This window comes from Sander lucioperca, chromosome 22 (genome assembly GCF_008315115.2).
Source record: "Sander lucioperca isolate FBNREF2018 chromosome 22, SLUC_FBN_1.2, whole genome shotgun sequence".
NCBI classification, from domain to species: domain Eukaryota; kingdom Metazoa; phylum Chordata; class Actinopteri; order Perciformes; family Percidae; genus Sander; species Sander lucioperca.
The window spans coordinates 23,179,898-23,198,287 of NC_050194.1; the positions used below are offsets into that span (position 1 = coordinate 23,179,898).

An 18,390-nucleotide genomic window follows, 5' to 3' on the forward strand; every position below is an offset into this window, starting at 1 on the left:
TTTCCTGTGTTTTTGTGTCTAAGTGACTGATGGGAACAACAATCTTTGACATTGGTCCAGTATTGATCGAGATCGCTGCAGTCAGCAGCGGCAAAACAAGCTACAATGTAAGTTAAAAGGGCAATTGTCCAGCTTGTATTTACCTTCACAGAAGCGCTCGTTTTGCCACTGACAGGCTCAGATTAATATTCTAAGTGTCTGACAACATTATGGAAAGGATTTCTAAGGAGGTTGACATTTCTGTTAAATAGTAAGATCCTTTCTTTAAACATAAAAACATCCGCGAAATTGCGTTGGCTAAACCCAACGTTTTGGGTCGTCCTTCCAATTTTCCAACCATCACAACTCTAGTTTTGGTTGAAATAAACACACAGTTTACCGATTTACATGTGAAAATATGTTGGCTCTATACACGCTAAAATTATTGCTTTTTTAAATGGAGTCTGGTGGGTTTAGCGCTAGCGACTTCAGAGCTGTTTCTGTTTAAACAGAAAGGTCTCAAAGAGGTTTTAAAGGTCTATCTCTGTAGGGATCCTTTCCATAATGTTGTCAGACACTTAGAATATTAATCTGAGCCTGTCAGTGGCAAAACAAGCACGCTTGTGAAGGTAAATACAAGCTGGACAATTGCCCTATTAACTTACATTGTAGATTGTTTCGCCGCTGCCGACTGCAGCAATCTTGCTTAATACTGGACCAATGTCAAAGATCATTGTTCCCATCAGTCACTTAGACACAAAAACACAGGAAAATAGGGTCCAGGTTGAAAAAAACGGCAGTTACCCTTTAAAGTGACAGGAAGAAACTTTAACACCGGGAAACATTTTCACCTTTAGCTCTCATTACCCCGACGTGTCTTAGACACAGACACAGATTACCACAACCACTCTTCACTTTAACTATAGAAATTGAAGCACAGAGTAGTTTTTTTCTGCCTCATATTCATTTGTTGTGCAAAATACTGTATGTAGCAGTGTATTCAGACCACATGTGGCCATGATGTTTAACAAAAGCCCTCAGCAGTGACATACTGAATCCACTTATTAAATAGAAATTTACCTTTCAATATTTGTAAGTAACTGAAGGCTAAAATAACCACAACTCAAGGATGTCTAACCACCTTTTGTTGGCTGAGAAGCAGAAACACAACAGTAATAAATGTTCCAAACCTGTGTTTATTAACTGTACTGACAAAAACTGACTAATGCATCCACTTAAAAGGAAATCTTAAAGGAGTAGTTCAACATTTTAGCATTAAGAGAAGGGTGTGTGTGTGTGTGTGTGTGTGTGTGTGTGTGTGTGTGGGGGGGGGGCAAACACAGAGATGTTGACTCAAAGTTGCTTTAAAAATGGGCAATTGTGTGAAGGAACAGAAGGAATGCAAGAAAGCAAACACAGCCAACATATAAAACTTTTACAGCCACATTGCCTTCCACCTAGATGCTATTTCTGTCAGCCGAGCCAACACAGTGTGTTCCATTACGTTGGGTCTTTGTGAAAATATTGAATGACTCATCAGAGTGCTCTCATGCACACACATACTATCAGACAATGACACCGTCAGTGAAAGAAGGAACAATCCCGTATGAGATAAAATATTGCAAACACAATAAAAGCCTCAGAGAAACGGACAGATTTACTTTAGAGTGCTGAATGATTCAGTCGGCCTTGATTCAGATCCAAAGCCTGAATCAAAACCACACAGAGCCTCACAGTAAATCCAAGTGAAATTCCTCATTTAAATCACAAAACTATTTACCACCTGGCACTTCAGAAAACTACTGAGGCATTGAAGTGCTTCCAGTAATAGTCTCTGTTTTTTATTGCCAACAGTAATGTGTTATTAAAAAAGAATATTTAATGTTCACAGTTAGCAACACTTTCTATATTATAGAGCTTTAGAGCTCCAAACACAGTTTCAATACGATCTTAATCCTCAGGATCTTGATATCAAGCCTTTATGGGGATTTGACTGTCTCAAGATTAATACATCTATTTGGGAATTAACACACACACACACACACACACACACTATGGACACTTGCAGGAAACAAATACACGAATGCACACAAACAAACAGAGAAGAGAGACAAACAGATGCACTATCAGACAGACAGCCTGCGTCTGCTGGAAGTCACACTGCCCCTCATCCATCACAATCAGTCACACCCCAGCGCACGCATGCATGCACACACGCACACGCACACACACACACACACACACACACACACACACACACACACACACACAAAACTTGGCAGCTTTATTGTTAGTACCTCCTCTGTGTTTGGGATTCAGCCTAGTGTTAAGACTAAGGGGTGATGGAGATGGCCGTATGTGCGTGCGTGCGTGTGTGTGTGTGTGTGTGTGTGTGTGTGTGTGTGTGTGTGTGTGTGTGTGTGTGCGTGCGTGCGTGAATGAATAGAAACAGAACAAGGTCAGAATGAATGAGGACAGGAGGGATATAAGGATGAGCAAACAGGCGAGAGAGAGGCCCACTTATATTAAGAGTTTTTATTTTTTTATTTATTAAACAGCAAATATATTGGTTCAGTATTAGTATTGGTATTATTATCAGAAAAGTTTAGACAGGTGGAACAGAAACTTAATGGTGGCCAGTCCACCATTAAGTGGACTGGCCCCCCCCGACACCAGCAGCTAAACTAAACTAAATCAGTGCAGGAAGGCCCTCCATTTAAAATAACCCTGGAGCAAAAAAAACGTAACCCACAGTTGTTGATGTGGAGATGCTAGTAATGCTAATTCAGACAGTAAAACACTGAGCAGCTTCAGGCGGACCACTCCATGAATGTAAAGTAGGGACAGTGCTGAATAAGAGCAAATTCAGCAAGCAATCCCAGGACCAGCCACCTATAAAATAATATAAAATACCAGTAGCATGATTATTTCTCAGATACATTTTTTGGCCTATGGAAATGTCAGCACACAGCGAAGAATGCTGCAGTTCACAATTTCCTAAAAGCCCTAAAGGTCAAGTCGCAACAGTCCAAAACCCAAAGACGGTTACAATTAAATGAGATAAAGAAAAGCAGATAATCCTCACATTTGAGAAGCTGGAACCATCATTTTTCTTAAATGAATAATCAATTATCAAAATAGTTGCTGATTACTCTTCTGTCGCTCGACTTATCCATTAAATCAACTCTTGGTTTCAGCTCTACCACATACGTAAACAAAGGAATCTTTTCAAAAAGTTGCAACAGCAAAATAATAATTCAGTCCTCAACAGCCATCAAATCACCCTCTTCTCTCAACTGAAAATGGATTGTCTGTAGAGTAGAACTTACTGTTCACCAGATAGCCAAATCAAGAGATTAATTAAGGAGATACAAAGAGGTTTCAGGCACAGCGAGACACAGAAACAAGACTGAGGTAAGACAGAAAGAGGAGGAAGGTAACACATGAAGAAAAGGAATTGGCTTGAGCAGGAGATGCAGTGAAGCAAAAAGGGGCGAAGGGATGTTAGTGTTTTATTAAATATAATAAAGAGAAAGGCAGAACAGAGCAGACAGAGGGGAGACAGGAACATGAGTTGCAGAGAAAAACAGGAAATCTGTGAACAGAGGAAGCTGTGAGGTGAGAAGGCGAGAGACAAAATAATGAGAACACGGTGGACCGACTGTCTCAGGTACACACTGTAGCACAGCACCCGGTGTTAGAGTGACAAGAAGGCACTGTAACACCGGAAAACACGTTCACCTTTGGCTCTCATTAGCCCGACGTGTCTCAAGGTTTTTGTTTGCAGAAAAAAGACACAGATTACCACAACCACTCTTCACTTGAACTATAGAAACTCAAGCACAGAGCAGGTTTTTTTCTGCCTCATATTCATTTGTTGTGCAAAATATGTAGCAGTGGGGCGCCCAGACAGCTCAGTTGGTAGAGCGGGCGCCCATATATAGAGGTTTATACAATATATAGCGGCCCTTTGCTGCATGTCATTCCCCCCTCTCTCCCCTTTCATGTCTTCAGCTGTCCTGTCAAATAAAGGCCTAAAAATGCCACATACAAAAAAAAAAAAAAAAAATATGTAGCAGTGTATTCAGGCCACATGTGGCCATGAGTCCACCCATGCTCTGCTGTGCCACGCTACATTCTGTACCGTCATAACCCCAACCGTCAGACACCGCCCACCAAGAGTCTGGGTCTGCCGAGGTTTCTTCCTAAAAGGGAGTTTTTCCTCGCCACTGTCGCAATAGCCAATGCTAATGCTTGCTCTTGGGGGAACTATTGGAATTGTTGGGGCTTTGTAAATTATAGAGTGTGGTCTAGACCTACTCTATCTGTAAAGTGTCTCGAGATAACTCTTATGATTTGATACTATAAATAAAATTATATTGAATTGAATGAGGTTTGACAAAAGCCCTGAGCAGTGATGTACTGAATCCACTTGGACATGGAATCAGAATTTACCTTTCAACATTCGTAAGTAACTGAAGGCTAAAATAACCACAACTCAAGGATGTCTAACCACCTTTTGTTTGCTGAGAAGCAGAAACACGTTTAGTGGCAGCCTATTTAATGTAGCCCATTACATTACAAGTTACTTACTCCAAATACTGGATGTCCAGATTCAGAACTATGAAGTCGATCAGATTAAAATGTTGATGTGATCTGAATCTAAGTTTAACTGGGTGTAGTCTTGTTTTGCCAGAACCTCCTCCAAAGTGCGCTGAAGGAGGGTCTGGCTACTCCCCATAGCATTCGGGGACGGGAGGAAAACGTGCTCTGGTTTAATGGCATTTCTTTAAACCAATCAGAATCGTCATGGGTGGCGCTAAGCTCCATAGAGCCGCTGCAAAATAGTCGTGAGAGAGAAAACTCAGATTGGACAGATAGTCTAGCTAGCTGTCTCAATTTACCCTGCAGAGATCTGAGGAGCGGTTAACCATAGACCTCATGAGTCCACCGAATTTAAAATTCCAACGGAAAATACATGCATCTGGCGGAATTTCCTGCGGCACTGGAGCAATCCCGGAAGTGGAACGTCAAGGATATAGACTAAACTGGGTGTAACTAACTTTCAGTCTTACAGTGGTGTTACAGAGTGATGTGTCTTTTCACTCGTAAACAATCTTTGGCTGAATACAGACACCAGCTGCAGAGAGCACGTTAACCAGAGAGCAGCCAAACTTTTCATTTTGGCCATTATGAAATTGTTTGTTTGTGGTGAGAGAGAGAAATGTATGAGAGATATGCCGTACTACTGTATTTATACCGTGGTATAGCTATCTTGTCAATATCTTGTTAATTAGGCCAGTGCGGGTAAATCAATAAGCAGTTTAATGGCAGTATTTGATTGAAAGTAGGGCTGCATGACATGAACAAAATTGACATATATTTTGCCTTTAACAAATATTGCACCCCCCTGCGATTTGGATAATACACTAGTCCACATTGCGATTTCGATTATGCGATTAATTGTGCAGCCCTAATTGAAAAGATTGTTGAAACAATGTGATACAATATCCTAATTTGTCAGGTCATTAATTTATTAAATAATGGAAAACTCAATCTGGTTATGTTGTCTAATTAATCAGAAAATTAACTTTTTTAATCAAAAAATTAGAGATTGCATTCATATTGCCCACTAGTAATGGTTAGATACTTCTACTACTGGGTGTAATGTATGTTATTGTAATCTGGGTGAACTGGGACCGAGGACAGCTTAACAACACACACCAAACACTTTCTGACACTTGAGCCAGCCCTCTGTACAGACAAAAGGAAACGTGTTGGTTGGTAGACTTCTCTCTGGTAGAACAAATCAACTTTTTGTTGTGCACACACTGTACGTAGATTGTTTTGACACTACCACCTCTATCGGACTCTGCCCAAATCCTATCCACTTCTCTCCTGCAATCACTTTTCCAACAATCCTGTTTACCACCTGTGCCCTCCCGCTCTAGCCCCAGGACCAAAACAGCCATCTCATCTACAGTACGAGGGCACAAGCCAGACCTCCCGATGAGCAGCGTCTGACTGTCTCCAAACCTGTCAGGAACTCACAGCGGGTACCATGGGAGCTGATCCAGGCGGCAGATGAGGAGATGGGTTTTGCATTTCATGCCCAATGCACTGAGCTGCAGCTGTCAGGGTATTAAAACACTGAGTATCAAGCTGAATCCTCACTCTAGACTAGGGCTGCACGTTTTGAGGAAAATATATGGCAATATTGTTGAATATTGCGATGATATCACTTGCGATAAATAAACAGATATTAGAGTGTACTCGGTTCTGCTGCATTTCAGTATTCTGCTAAAAAACAACAAATTGCTTGTTGAATTTAAAACAAATGAAAAGAAATTATTTCCAACATTCTTTTATTGGAAAAAAAATGAACATTGAGTTGAATATAAAAGGCAACACTAAAAAAAAAGAATGACATTACTTTTTTACATTTTAAAGTGCAGTTTTCTCCTGATATTATCTTTCAACTAACACAAAAAAATCGCGATATGTCGCAGCCTTCTGCAATGTGCTTGTTGCGCCAGTTGATATCGCGATGACGATAAAAAACAAAACAAAAAAAAAACGATATATTGTACACAAAACAGGGGGTCTGGGGGTCCTCCGCCAAAAATTTTTTTTATATTTGAATCCCATTTCCTGCATTTCTACATAAGTTTAGGGTCTATCGTGATACAAAATCCAGGAAATAATTAATTTGATCATTATGATAAATTCTTCCAGAAAGAAAAGTACTATACTATGTATAAGAAAATGATGTCTTACTTTCTTTATTGTTTAAAATAGGGGCTGATCACCGAGACTTATAAATAAAATAATATCAAATGAATTTGAAAGTGTGCGTGTGTGTGTGTGTGTGTGTGTGTGTGTGTGCGTGTGTGTGTGCGTGAGTGTGTGTGTGTGAGTGGGGGGGGCACTAACTGGATTTTGAAAAGGGTGGGGGTGGGGGGGAACGACCTGTCCCCAGTGGAAATTACGCCCTAGAGTACACCTCACCTAACACTCACTGAACTGATGGCGGCTTCATGTATCCACAGCTCTGTGCTCTAATAGCGATCAATTATACTTCCCTGTGTGTCCTGGCTGCTATTGCTGACCTTGTGCCTCCCTTGAGCTAATGAACAGAATATCTCGGTGATTAGCATCACCAACACATGGCCCCTAAAAGCTTTACCACTTAGAGCAGACCCCCTACATGCATTCATACATGTGGCAGCACATGCACACACACTAACATCATATCCCATTATGCTGCACCTGTACCCGCCACATGCTGCTGAGAAAAGTAGTGAAAAGTAAATTTGGAGGCAGATGAGAAAATTCAACAAACATAGGTGTGATTGGCAAAGGAAAAAAAAGCAGGAAAATATACGGAGTGACATGAAGACATGAATCAGAGGCACAAAAAAACGTTGACAGCGGTGAGTGGTCATTATGTTTACCAATACCCGAACCATGCCTTGCATTTGCGTGATTTATGAGAGCCTCATTTTCAGGTCGGAAAAGCTGGATTTCTGGATTTATCCGGAAGAATCACACCCCTGAACAAAAAATTGAACGAGGAAGTGAAGACAACAGAGAGCTACTGAAGGAGGGATTGTTAAAGAAAAAAAAAACTGAAGGGAAAGTAGGGAGAGGCAGGAAATGAAGCTGCCAGGCAGGATGGGCGCGCCAAAAGAAAATACTGTGTCAGCAAATAATTAAAAGTGAAAAATAAAAAAGGAACATCTGGGAAGATCAAAGAACAAACAGTGAGACAAGGAGAGTGTTAAGGGATAAGGGAGTGAAGGAGGTGAGTAGCGTCTAAAACACACAACGCAGCGGCAAAGTGCAGCTTGCCCGCAATAATACATTTCTGCAGCTGAGAAGCGTGTTCACGTTTCAGGCGGTACAAAATTCTGTGTCACAGGAGTCACAGTCACAGTTTACTGACTGGCTGCTCTAACAAAAGGTAATAAAAGCCCTAACACATACAAAACTGCAAAGCCCAATTGCAGTCTTCAATATCTGTAGCACCTACACACATAGTGAGAGCAGAAGAATGTGTTTTTAATAGTTTTTGGACAACAATGGAGCTATATGGCAGAGAGGACAAATCTACAATCAGGCAACAAAGACAAAGAGAAGAAAAATAACCAGCCAGTTTAGTTGTGGTGCAATGATCTAAAAATAGAATAAAACGCTGCACGACTCAAGTGCAGTTTGCTGGCAGGCCAACAAGAGTACAACATTTATGAAACAAGTTCAATTTCAGCATGATGAAAGTGAAGATTCTAACAACCTGATGGAAAACAACTGGAGCTTACTGCACCAACGCACAAGCAAAAAATAAAATAAATAAATAAAACATCACACTGAAACATAATCCGCAGCACATCAGATTCAAGACATCTCTGTAAACAAGCCTGTAGCTCAAATGCATCAAAAGCATCTGATGAATTCATAACAAGGCTGAGATGCCGGGAAGCCAGTAAAAAGAATTTATCATCATTAGACTGCAAAACAACTTGACACATTGAGATGTGGAAGCTGAGACTAGAAGCCACAAGAGAGTGCATCAGTTAGCGGTCTAAACATACTTCCTTTCCTCTTCTGCTTCTGATGTGTTTAAGGTCTTTTTAAGGACTGTGGCAACATGTGCCTCTATGTGTGTGTATGTACGCATTGACAGCCACATGTCATGGGTGAGTGATGTTCTGCGCACATGCAGTATCTAGTGAATGAATGAATGGTTACAGGGTTAACAGCCAGGACAGGAGCAGGTGTACCGAGTAAAGACAGAGCATCATTCAGTACTGAAGGAGGCGGGAACATAAGTGCAGACACACAGCACAGATTGTGTTACAGAAACCTCTCCTAGAATAGATCTCTGACTCACTCTCTTCTATGCATCTCTCCTCAATTCTTGGCAGTAAGGCTCTCATCAAATTGCATGATATTCAATATATATGTTGTGTTTGTTTTGTGGTGGCCTAGGCAGTTAGAGGCGGGTGTCGGCAGCAGGACTCAAGATCCATTATTGACATCAGAAACAGCAGCTGGACAAAACAAAATCTCAACTCAAGGTCTGATTCATAGTACTCATTTATGAAGCTTTCAACTAGCCCGTCTTTCCTCAGTGAATGGAGTTGCTCGGCAACTGAGTTGGACTTTGTGTTGAGATCTTTTTTTTCATAGTCTTATACTTCCATACGAAATCAGGTATATACAGATCTTTTCTTTCTCATTAAGCCCCTGTGTGCAGAATATTGACGTGATTATAACAACTTTAAAACTATTCTCAGGGTATACTTTATTTGTTAAAAATGAGACATTTATGCGAACTATGTGTGGGGGTATTGGCGCGCAAAGCTGTCTTTCAGTCTTGTTTTAGATACAACCACACAGTCTAGCATCTTTCAGTCTAATGTCACTAACATAACGATGCAACAGTGATAATCGTCATAAAATGTATGTGTAAATCCAAGACTTTAGTATGAATAATTAGACACTGTTGCATCTGCTGGGCACTTGTGGCTTAAGAACTGAAAAAATCCTGCACTAAAAAGAAAGGTTTGTGGCCAGCTGGGTGAAAATGTAAATACATCTGACAATTTATCATCTTAAAGTTGTTATGGCGACTGTGTTAGCAGCTCCTCATTTACACGCGGAGCACCATTAGCTTTCATTTGAGGTCGTGTGTCTGGCCACGTGATAAATATAGGTCTAATATTAATTCACGTTATAGCTGTTTGTGTCTCCACCAACTCCTGCAAAAAAAATCTCTCTTTTTATCTGCTAAATGCTTCGCTGTGTTCACCAGCTAGTCTGCCTGCTGTTTGCTGCTGGGCAGATGTTACACAGTGGATGTATTGGAGCTTTTTCACTGACAAACAGCTGCCTGCTGCTGCTGGAAATGAGGTTGATGAGAGCGAAGTTTGTGGACCGGAAAACCAAACAAAATGAGCTACAAGAGTCTAAAACGAAGGAACGAGGGGAGCTGTGGTTCTATCACTACGAGCAACCCCTCACATTACTCACCTAGTCTTTTGATCTATTGTTCATATGAAAATATTGATAAGTGTAGCCTTAAAATATGCTGGAAAATACCACTTATACAATAAATCATTCACTACATGTTTAGCCCTCCTTTTTATACTCCCTTACCAAATGCCTCAACCCTTTTCTTACCCTTGATTTACATATCTCTCTTCCTCTCACAGAATTCACAATCTCGCCCTGTGCACCTCTTTTCCTCTCTCCCCTTCTCTCGCACTTTTTTTCCTAACCTTTACACACAGATGTGAGCTACTGTACGACGCTGGAGAGCCACCGTGGGTGTTTAAAGTCTGCAGAGCTCATGTACACTTTGTACCCCCAAAGCCTCGACATTTCCAGAACTTTTCCAGGAGCTAACTTGCATCATGAGTGTGGGTTAGGATGTCTATTTTGGGGTCACACTAATATACAGAGACAATATCACTATAACAATATCATAGGGTGCTGGGTGAAAAAGTAATACTATGACCACTAAGTGGTGCTGAGAGAAAAATTACTAATAAGACATGATAGTCATCCTGCTAATTATTAATGCATTTGTCAACAACTAGATCTTTCTGTGGGCACCAATCGGTGGAGGCTGGTGTGTGAACAGATAATGAATAAATAAAATAGTGAATAACAGTTTAATATCTTAATATAAAGCATATCTTCATAGGAGAAGTTAGAATTGTTGACAGATATTGTGCATTAATAAATACTTGAAAGGTCCAATATGTAATATACAGTATTTACTGTTAAAAATCCAAAAATGACCCCAATGTGTCATCAGATATTATGGAAACATGCTAAGTTGAAATACTATCTTTTCTGACAACAATGCTAATGTCAGTATTTTCTCCTTTTGAAATTTCCATTCCGTGACAGAATTTCTGTTTGTGTTTTGGCCTGTGTGTTGATATCAACTGTCCAGTTTGACAGCCAGGCCGGGTTGCCAGATATACCTGTAAACACGTAAACTCAGCACACTACAGCTGTAACGTTAGTACAGCCATGAATGCAGCAAACAAATGAACAGGATCAACGGAGATAGATTCTACCCAACCTACAAAACCCGGCATGTTTCTAACAGTTGCGTAACCAGAGACGTAACAAACCCCGGGTAAGTATTGGAGATGTATTTGAAAGATGGAGACAGCTTAGAGCCCAAAAGGACGCCGAGTTGGCTAATTTTCCTCCTGAACAGGTAAGCATTAGCTTCAGGCTAATTTTTCACGGCTACAAGGGACGGGCATTTTATGTCATTTCAACATTTGTGTACTCACATTGAATTACATTGCTAGTTAGAGTACCCGAGTTGGTTACTCGCAAAAACAAATTGAGACACAGCCAGTGAAGTGATCCCGACTGGTCCTGGCTAACGCCGCCATGCTAACCCTGCTAACTGCTAACGTTACCGGAGGACCAGGCAAGCAGGCCACAGCTGTTTACAACGTGTAGCCTGTTCAGAGACCGTAGCCGACAACAGTGAGTTATTTTTAGCCAAGAGAGGGGGCCTGTACATCGGGAAGAGAGGACCGTGATTTTGCAGTGTGTTTAGCGATTGTTGCCGTAATTCTAAGCCAATAAAGTGTGTATTTCAGTCGGGTGGAAAAGGATGGCAAGGTAGTGGTATTTTTAGCGGTTCCTATTGTAATTCTAAGCTGAAAAAGTGTGTCTGTCAGTTAGGTACAGAGACTGGTATGACTGAATATAGCCAGCATCTAACGTTAGCTACTCCGCTGTGCTGTCAAGTAACGTCTGGCTATGTGAGACAAGCGTCTAGCAACATTGTGCTCCGGTCTCAGCCTGGCAACCAACGTGAACTTTGAGTTTGGGGAGGAGGAGGCGGGGGAGACGACTCTCTCCAGTATTTTGAATTTGTACTGCACTAACTATTTTAAACACTAGCTGTCAGTATTACATATTGCACCTTTAAATGTCCTTATAGCTGCTTACAACCACATTACAGTGTGTTATAAAACTATTTATTACATGAGGATTGTGTGCTTATGAAAGCTTTCTGTGTCTGTTGATATAATGACAAAATTAAAAGTTAATATATATATATATATATATATATATATATATATATATATATATATATTTTAAGTAGAAGCCTCATCTCTAAGGCACTCTAGCCAAATTAACTTTCATGACGGTTAATTTAAATGGCAATACACACACTGTCTATTCCCTAAAAAAATACCCTGTAGATCCACGAAAGCCCCCAACAATGTACACTACTTCCTGACAAAAAGTCCATTATGTTAATGTTACCATGCAACAGGACTCCAGAAAGTACGGAAAAAAAGGATCTCTGGCTAATATTGATTCATAGCAGTATTGGTTCCAGGAAGTAACAGCTGGATCGCTGCAAGTTTCAACCCTTGGTTTTCCAGGTCCTGTAGAGGAGCAGGTCAGAGAGCAGCAGAGGGGCGACAGCAGGGAGCATATCGACTCCAGGATGACAGCAATAAAGGGAAGCTTCATGGATCAATACACCCTGCAGCACCAGTACAATCTTTACCTCATCTTGACTCAACCTTGCTTAATTCACAGTTTGCTTGTCATGGTGTGCTTTATTCACCTTGAACTTTAATTTTTTTTTTCGCATCGCATGGGAACACGTAGTTTCCAGGAAGCCTCTGAATTGACTTTCTTAGTTTCACTTTGTAGCCTGTTGCTTTAAGTATTTTGATCTACAGTACACTGGCCAGAAATGTATGTTGACATCATTCCTTTTCACTGCATCATCATCTCTCTTCTTCCCAGCTCTCTGCTTAGATCTCCTCATATACATTTGTAAATACATACACTTTCACCTCCTCCCTCCCTGCCTCCTTGTCCCTCTAACACCCATTATAAACACAGCAAAGCACCAGCTCCATACACTCCCATTGGCTGGCAGTGACATCACTTGTGCAAAGTGTTGAGTCAGACACCTTCTCGCTCTCTCTGACAGCTGATGCCCCCTTGTGTCCGTACAAAAAACTGCAGTAAGTTAAAATAAACATTCCTGAGTTTTAATATCTACTTATCAGCTGTCCAAAACGCATTTTTGTATGTTCAACATCTGCGGAACAAATGAAATACACTGACCCCAGATCAGTGATAACGAGTGACTTTCACCTTATCTAGAGTCATCGGATCCCAAACAGAAACCGTGGAAGTGGTAGCAAAGTAAATTGGCTTATGTTTTGTCTGGCCGTCCAGACCATTAGAGTGAATTAGACAGCAAGCCCTCCTGATTATTAAAACTAACAGGATCATGTTCAGGCGCTAATGGTTACTTACTGCCCTCTGGTGTTCTCAGGTTACTACAGCCACATCCTGCAACACTACAATCTGATATACTGCTTGATGTGTATATTCATGTTTTATTGTTCATTTTATTGTTTTGCTTGTTTCATTGTATTTGCAAATTATGTCAGGAATGTGCGATTAAAAATCAACTGTAAAATCTACACTTCAACTCTAAAACACAAATCAAATATGTCATGATATGTTCAGCATTGAGACTTTTTTTTTTTTTATATATAGATTAGGCTTTTATTATAGATTCATTTTTTGTACTTGATAAATGACTGAAATGATTAACTCATTATCAAAATAGCTGCTGATTAATTTTATGTCAACGGACAAATCGCCAAATTGTTGCAGCTCTAACCGAGACACTGACATTGTGATTTGTCTGTCTTCAGCAGTATAAAATAATATTGTAAATGTCATGTAACTAACACAAGTGTAGTCAGTGACTGTGGAAGGAAACATGAGGGAGAATATGACGTGTGATACAGATCACAGACCAGACTGGCAGCATTTGAATCTCTGACTTCAGCAAAAGACGCAGAAACTGTGCAGCTAAAGTCCTGTTCTCTCTATTAGTTCATTTTAAAATAACAAGAAGTCGGTATTTAGTGTTTCCTACCTTGCGGCTGGTGTAGTGGGCGTGTTTGGCCAGCTTGCCATTGAGTCCTTGAAGGAAAACCTCATCCGTGACTTTACCCACATTCATACAGGCTTCGTCCAGCACAGAGAAGATGCCCTTATGCTGCTGCTCCACCAAATCCACAATGATCTGGTTATTGAAGTAATCAATCTAACAACAGAGGACACAAAGGATAAAAAGACATAAATATACAGCAGGCTATACACTTTTACTTTAAGACAAATTTCTTCAAATATTTGTGAATCTACAATGTTAAAGCTCAAAGATGGCATTAGAAATGAAAACAGTCACCCCCAAACATAAAACAAACACAAGTCCTCCTTACATGTTTCCAGGGGATGCCTTCTCGTTGATACTCTTCCTGTTCCTGCTTCAGCACCAGCTGGATAAAAAGCTGCTGCAGCTTTTCATTACAGTAGTTGATGCAGAACTGTTCAAAGCTATGGAAACAGAGGAGATTGAATGTAAGAGATGCAACTACATACATAACGTATTCTACACAGAGAGATTAGGGCAGAACAATTCATCGTTTTCAAATCGAAATTTGAAAGAATGCGATTAGCTAATTGTAAAGACCAGAATGTGCAATATTTAGTTGAATTTTTATCATTTTTTATTCCTCTTTTTATTATTTCTTTACTGTTTTTTTCATAAGATAAATGCTGGAATAATGTTACATATCACAGATTGTTAACAGAAATGTCCTATTTTCAGTGGATTTTTAATTTATTTTGTATTACTTTATTTAACCTGATCATAGAAGGTGCACTATGTAGATGCTGCTGTTGAACTGAGGCGTATCAGAAATTTCAGTTTACAGAAAAGTACTGGTATTTTTTTATTGGAATTGTTTTTTATTATCATAACTTTAGCTTTCGTGATAAATGCTGTGTTTGACTGTTCAAGGTTCCATGCTTATTAAAAGAAAAACACATATTGCTGGCAAATGTTCTAATCCTTGCAAAATAATATCTCATGTTCTAATGCTCCATAGTATGTTTTATCTGTTACACAGTGAATATTGAACTTTAGCTAAACGTTTTTTAAATAATCGCAAATCGAATTGTAATTGCAATATCTGGCAGATTAAAAAAAAAAAAAAATCGCAATTCGATTTTTTCCCCAAATCGTTCAGCCCTGAGAGAGATGTAATCATTGCTGTGCGTTGCAACCAATAAAATCAAATGTAAAATGTTTTCCATAAAGATGCAGATGTCTTTTTTTATATTGGTGCAATGTCAATATTCTGTCTCATCCAAACCTGTTGTTCTGGAAAATCTCAAAACCATAGATGTCCAGCACACCGATGACGGTGTTCTTGCCGTGGACTCTGGCATCGTAGTTTTTCACCTCAATGATGTCATTGATTCGTCCCACAATCCAGCAGAACAGGCGCTCGTACATTGCCTAAGGACGACAAAATATTTAAAGTGTGTTGTAGACTAATTGGCTCCCAGCTGGTGAGCAAGTAGGGCTGCACAATTAATCGCAATTTTATCAAAATTGCAACATGGACTAGTGCAATATCCAAAATCGCAGAGGGGCACAATATTTGTTAAAGGCAAAATATGTGTGTCAAACCATTCTGAATGAAGTATTGTGGTGCTGCAGAGACGTCCCGGCCTACAAATCGTATCCTACAGACTACAGAAAACATCTTTGTTGGGTACAGAACCTCGCAATAATCACACTATAATCATTTAATTTTTAAGATTTAATATTAGTCAAAGAAAATGAAAATAATGATACAAACATGATCATTCCCTTCAATATTGTGAATCATACTGCAATCACAATATCAGTCAAAATAATCCCAATTAGATATTTTCCTCATATCGTGCAGCCCTATGAGCAAGTGCCTTGCTTAAGGGCACAGAGTAGTCTGGCACAGAGAGAGTGAAATTACACAATATCAGACTGCTGCTTACAGCCCACAGAGCTGGTTTAGAAACTGCCTACATTCATCGCTGCATCCACAGTCTCCAGCCTCAGCCTGGAGTCATAACATTGTGACTCATGCTTGTGTGAATCGCAGTGAAATTATCGCCAAGCAATAAGATAAATGTCACAACCCTCTGGGCATCAGCTGGTCAGTGTTATTTGTTTCTTTTTTTGTGCAGCCCACTACAGAGAAAGTGCTTTGCTTGACAGATGACCAACAACATGTCATTTTATAACTTACTATCAAACAATAGTCTTGCATTACTAGACCTTCCTCCACAGCGCTGTGGAGGAGGGTCTTGCTAGTCCACACAACATTCCAGGATTGGAGAAAAACATGCTCTGCTTTATTGGCATTTCTTTAAACCAATCACAATCGTCTTGGGTGGCGCTAAGCTCCGCACGGAGCCACGGTGTCTCTGCAAAATAGCCTCGAGAAGGAACTTGTTTTGGTGGAACGTGTGTACGTTCAAAAGTTGTTTTAATCATGCAACAGAAAACTCAGATTGGACAGATATTCTAGCTAGCTGTCTGGATTTACCCTGCAAAGATCTGTTGTGTCAATACAAGGAAAGCGGAAGGAAACGGACATCGGCTAAAAAGAGCTGTGTCTGGCGGAATTTCCGGCGGCACCGGAGCAATCGCGGAAGTTGAACGTCGTGGATTAACACTAATCAAACAATAACCTTGGCTAGAGCGTCCCGTCCGTAGCTGGCCTCTTGTGCCGTATGCTGCTTCTCGATGACGTCTCGACCCGTGGCCACGGTGCGGTAGAGCAGGGCCTTCTCCACGTTTTCTTCTTTGGTGGACAGCAGCTCCCTGATCACAGACACCAGCTTTGTGTTCTCTATCAGGGTCACATCACCATCCACCCCGAATGTCAGGTTGCCCTAGAAGAGAAACCAGAGAGGATTATTCCTAAGTGCTTAACAGTTTGTTTAAAGGAATAGTTAATAGAAAATGCAATTATTTGCTTTCTTGCCAAGAGTTTAAGTGAAAAGATTGATATCACCTTTATGTCCATGCACTAATCATGAGGCTGGTCTGGCTCTGACTACTTCCAGCAGGTAACTCTCCATAAAACCACAATTTGTCACTTTTACATTTTTGTTTGTGTACGGATTAAAGAGACAAGATGTAACGAGGTAATAAGGTAGACATTTTCTTAACTTTGGACGGAGCCAGGCTAGCAGTTTCTTCTGTTTTTAGTCTTTATGCTAAGCTAAGCTAATCACATTCTATTTATTAATATTTGAGTACAGACACAAGGGTGGTATCGACCTTCTGATCTAACTCTTGGCAAGAATGAGAATAAACACAAAAGGGATTGGAAAAGGATTACATTACCAATTACAGTCTTCAATTGATAAAATTCCAAAAAATTCATTTAAGTAATTTGCTAATGTAACCTAGAGTCTTTTATACAGTGAAAAGCAGATCAACTGCAAAATGTGTTATTTTTTTTTTCTCGACAAGGCAAACATTCAATTTAACAAGTAACAAATGACATAATAATTATAGACGTGTTAAAAAAAAAAAAAAATTAAACATTTTTTGCAAGATTAATTGTAAGCGGCTTTTGCATGGGACACAGTATCCAGTGGTAAAAAGAAACAAGAAATTAACAGTGTGTACACTCAGTAGCTTGGCGAGGATAGCGGTCCACTTCGCCAATATGGCACTCATTTGTCTAAAATCGACACACTGTTTCTGGGACACAGCTGGCGTAAATAATTAGCATGGATTTGGATATTATCGGATATTACCAGATGTAGGATGGTGGCCAGGATCTTGTAAACAGTCTGAATCTCATCCCCTGTGAAACCGATCACTTTCATGGCATCAGCTACAGCTTTGAAATCAGCGCCATCATTGATGGAAGACTAAAGAGAAAAAGGAAAAATGTTGGAGAAGGACGACAACAAAAAACTGCAAGTAAACTACGTCAAAATTGACTGGATTAATCATGATGAGAAAAGTTTTTTTTTTTAAACTTCTTTCCACTCCTTTTTGAACATGGGAATTTCTTATTTGAATCACAATAATTTTGGAAGATTGTACTGAGATGTACATGTTCTTATTTATCTGTTATTTTAATTTGATTATATATATGTACAGTATGTATGTATGTATGTATGTATATATATATATATATATATATATATATATATATATATATATATATATATATATATATATATGTGTGTGTGTGTGTGTATGTATGTATATATGTGTATATTTTTACATACAAAATAAACTACAAACAAAAAACAATGTTTATTTAGCTTTCAAAGCAAGATTGTCATTTTTTTCAACATTCTGTCTTTAAAAAAAAAAAATGGACAATTTATTGATATTTTTCTGCTGTAGCAATTATAAAAGTGGATAAACTACATTTTTCCTGAGTGTTTTGCCCCGGAGTCACAGCCTTTTCTTTTCTCTTCCAATTAATCTAGCCGGGATATCAAATTCCCACAGTTGATTATATT

At 39.6% G+C, this 18,390-nt stretch overlaps 1 protein-coding gene across 1 annotated transcript in view; it reads right to left on the minus strand.

Annotated features, from left to right (window-relative positions):
• Positions 1 to 18,390, minus strand: part of myo1d (myosin 1D) — a 111,199-nt gene that overhangs the window by 58,773 nt on the left and 34,036 nt on the right. The window contains exons 7-11 of the mRNA XM_031314768.2: positions 17,668 to 17,784; positions 16,588 to 16,791; positions 15,222 to 15,367; positions 14,286 to 14,400; positions 13,940 to 14,110 (exon numbers count right to left, since the gene is read on the minus strand). Of these exons, the coding sequence (XP_031170628.1) occupies positions 13,940 to 14,110; positions 14,286 to 14,400; positions 15,222 to 15,367; positions 16,588 to 16,791; positions 17,668 to 17,784 (753 nt within the window). The remainder of the gene's footprint in view (positions 1 to 13,939; positions 14,111 to 14,285; positions 14,401 to 15,221; positions 15,368 to 16,587; positions 16,792 to 17,667; positions 17,785 to 18,390) is intronic.